Source organism: Micromesistius poutassou (assembly GCF_964030765.1).
Source record: "Micromesistius poutassou genome assembly, chromosome: 9".
Classification (NCBI taxonomy): domain Eukaryota; kingdom Metazoa; phylum Chordata; class Actinopteri; order Gadiformes; family Gadidae; genus Micromesistius; species Micromesistius poutassou.
The window spans coordinates 11,198,552-11,202,120 of NC_140279.1; the positions used below are offsets into that span (position 1 = coordinate 11,198,552).

At 48.8% G+C, this 3,569-nt stretch overlaps 1 protein-coding gene across 2 annotated transcripts in view; it reads left to right on the forward strand.

Annotated features, from left to right (window-relative positions):
* Window positions 1-678: 678 nt before the first annotated feature.
* Window positions 679-3,569, forward strand: part of tp63 (tumor protein p63) — a gene marked incomplete at both ends in the record, with an annotated part of 38,953 nt that continues 36,062 nt past the window's right edge. For both annotated transcript variants that reach the window (XM_084473359.1, XM_084473360.1), the window contains one exon: window positions 679-814. In XM_084473359.1, coding sequence (XP_084329485.1) covers window positions 762-814 — 53 coding nt within the window. The remainder of the gene's footprint in view (window positions 815-3,569) is intronic.

Here is a 3,569-nt window from a genome sequence, read left to right on the forward strand (position 1 = left end):
TGTCTAACCCCGACCTGCTCCTTAATGACCTGTCTCTGTACTGTCTAACCCCTACCTGCTCCTAAATTCCATGTATCTGTACTGTCTAACTCCTACCTGCTCCTTAATAAACTGTCTCTGTACTGTCCACCCCTGCCTGCTCCTTAATGAGGCTTAAGGAGTTCAAGGCAGGCCGGGTGTTTCTCTGAATCTCACAGCATGGAAGGCAACCACAGCTGCCATCGCATCGAGCAAAACATATCTGCGCCGGCATTCTGTTGGCTGCCACTGAAGTCTCTGCTGGCCAGCGGTCCACTCTGTGACATAACGCCCCAGGACCCGGTCCTACTGAAGCCACCAGGACTCTGGGGGGCACACCAGGGTGCTGGGGCAGGGCGATCCGTCTTCAGGGAGGAGATGAAGGGGGGCCGGGTCAAACTGGCCCTGTTTGATAGCTGTATCCTAGCAACCCGGGGGTGAGTGAGGTCTGATAGAGCCGTGGCAGGGGATTGGTCAGTGGGCAGGCATAAGCCCCTCCTATTAGTAAAAATACCTATATTCAAAACATCCCCACAGCTTCTTCCACTCTCTTGCACTTCACTCTCCTGCACTTTAATCCAACCAGCGTATTTGTTGTTATTATTTATTTATTTATTTTAATACTTTTTTTATTTTTACAGTTTTCTATTTTTACCGTTGATGTGTTTACTGTGTCTATGTGAGCTGCTGATAAGACTTGAAGATTACAGCTTAGACCGACTGAGACCAACTCAACCAGAAACATGAGTTCACCCTTCACCTCCGTGCAATACTGCCCCGACTTCCCCTTCCACCGGTGAGTACAGCACGCAGCGACTAACCAGTTTAATAGCTCATTAACCAGCTAAGTAACTCCAGACTCCGTACTGATTTCTGGTGACTGAAATGTCACTCTCTAATCCGTCAAATGTGATTTTGTTTAATCATTTAGGCTACATTGAACTTCTGGTTGAGTTGGTCTCGGCTGTTTTCTTCAAATCTTATCAGCAGCTCACATAGACACAGTAAACACATCAACATTATATTTAGGGCATTTAGCAGATGTTTTTAACCAAAGCGACTTACAATTGCTACATTTGTCAGAATCAGTGTGTTTGTGTGTTTGTGTGTGTGTCTTATGGGGTATACAATCATAATACGTTTACATTACATTACTACATTAATACACACTTAGTAGATGGTTTTAACCGAAGCTAAGTGAGGCTGAGAACTGATCAAAGCGTACAATCCAAAGAAAATAGGAGTGACCACAAAAAGCTAGCAAGTGCATTCCTGTCACATGTTCGGCATGTGTCTAACATAACTTTATTGACATTCGTGGCATACATCCGCCTGCTCAACACGATACCACGCTGAGGAGCAGGACAAATCGTTGATGACTGTATTGTATATGATGGGTGTTGGTGGCAGTGGTCGGGGTCGGGGGGCCGACTGACTCTCCCCTTGAGGGGGGCTGGGACCACAGGGGCTGGCCCCCCAGCTGCCGAGCGGCTGGTATTTATAAGTGTCTCGATCCTATGGCAACAATGTCCACAAGAGAGAGGCCAAGCTCAGGGCTAAAGTGGCAGACGGACGGACACACGACACCTTGCCGCCCTCGCTGCCAGCTCCTTCAGGCTACTGTAGCGCACTCTTAGCATTGCATAGCTCTACTGTAGCGCTCTCTTAGCAAAGCTCCGGTGTAGTGTCGCCCTACTGTAGCACTCTCTAGGCAAAGCTCTGGTGTAGTGTCGCCCTACTGTATCACTCTTTTAGCAAAGCTCTAGTGTCGCCCTACTGTATCACTCTCTTTACAAAGCTATGGTGTAGGGCAGCATTGCTGAAGCACTCTTTTAGCATAGAGTAGCTGTTCTGTAGCACTGTCTTAGCATAGCGTAGCGCTACTGTAGCACTCTCTAAGCATAACATGGCTCTGTTGTAGCCCTCTCTTAGTGTAGGGCAGCTCTACTGTTTCATTCCCTTAATGTAGCTCTGATGTACCATAGTCCGACTGTAGCACTCTCTTAGCTTAGCTCTGGTGTAGCATAGTCCTTCTGTAGCACTCTCTTAGCATATAACTGATTTGGCTTTGTCCTACTGTAGCACTGTCTTTGCATAGCTCTGGTGTAGCGTAGCCCTACTGTAGCACTCTCTTAGCATAATTCTGGAGTAGCCCAGGTCTACTGTAACACAGGTCGCTGTTGTGAAACATAGTTCAACTGTAGGCTCTTTATATCAATCTGTCTATCTCTTTTGGTCGCAATCTATCGCTCTATTCCTCTATATCTTTGTCTCGCTCTATATATATCTTTCTATCTATCTCCTTTTTGTATTATTGTGTAATTAAGACAATGACCAGTGGTTTCATATAATAACGAGACACCAGAATTACAGGCCTTATTTTGTGGGGTTTATGCCACCCCGGGCCCCCCCCCACCCAGATGGGCCGGCTCTGGACTCATTAGAGCCAGGTACATGCATAGGTAGGGCTGGGATGGGAGCATAGCTTACCCCCTAATATTGGCAGACACTGCAGGTGTGTTGTTCCCTTGACGACGCTGTGTTTATTGTGCGCCGAGCAAGCCACGGTTCCAAAAGTGGTCGTCGGTTCAGTGTCTTCAGATAAAGAGTGTGTAAGTGTCAGGATATGATATGTGAGGTGGGGCCCTTTATTGGATCTGAAAACATTCCTCTATCCCTGCTGGGTGCTGTGGTGGGCTTTGATGGAGATAATTATAGCAATCCACCGATGCAGACCAGGTCTTCCACAGTGCTACGTCAGGAAGGGTTACTGAGGAGGTGGAGGAGGAGGAAGAGGAGGAGGAGGAGGAGGTCAGCTCGTAGTTGGGGATGAAGACCTCTGGGTGGACGTCTCCTGGTCTGGGGCTGGTGGTACAAATCCCCCTGGAGCTGGAGGAATAGAGAGGATAGGGAGAAGAGGGGGAGAGAGGTGAGGGAGAGAGAGAGATCAAGGGGTTGGGGGGAGAGAGGAATGGGTCAGGGTTAGAGAGGGCAAGACGGGGGAGAAAGAGAGATGGAGGAGGGAGAGAGAGATGATGAGGGACAGTAAGATAGGGGTGAGAGACAAGAGAGATTGAGGGTGGGCCAGTGGGGGGGGGGGGAGAGAGAGAGAGAGAGATGGGGGAGAGAGAGAGAGAGATGGGGGGAGAGAGGGATCGAGACAGACAGAGAGAGAGAGCGATCGAGGGGGGAGAGGGACGGAGAGAGAGAGAGGGTTAGGGAGAGTAAGACGGGGGAGAGAGGGAGACAGACTTAACTCTTTGAACAGGTGAAAGAAATAGAAAGAGAGAGGGAGAGGAGGGGCAATTTGAGAGATGAAGTGGGAGATGGAGGGGGGTCCGAGAGAGAGAGGGAGGGAAGAGAGGGAGAGATAATCTAAAGAGAAAGAGAAGGGGAGAGAGAAAGGAAAGGAGAGAGACAGTCTTAGTTACTTAAACAGGTCAGAGAGAGAGAGAGAGAGAGAGAGAGAGAGGCAGACCGACAGACAGACAGACAGACAGAGAGTAGAGAGAGTGCTACAGGATTAGCTCTCTGAACAGGTGATTAATAAA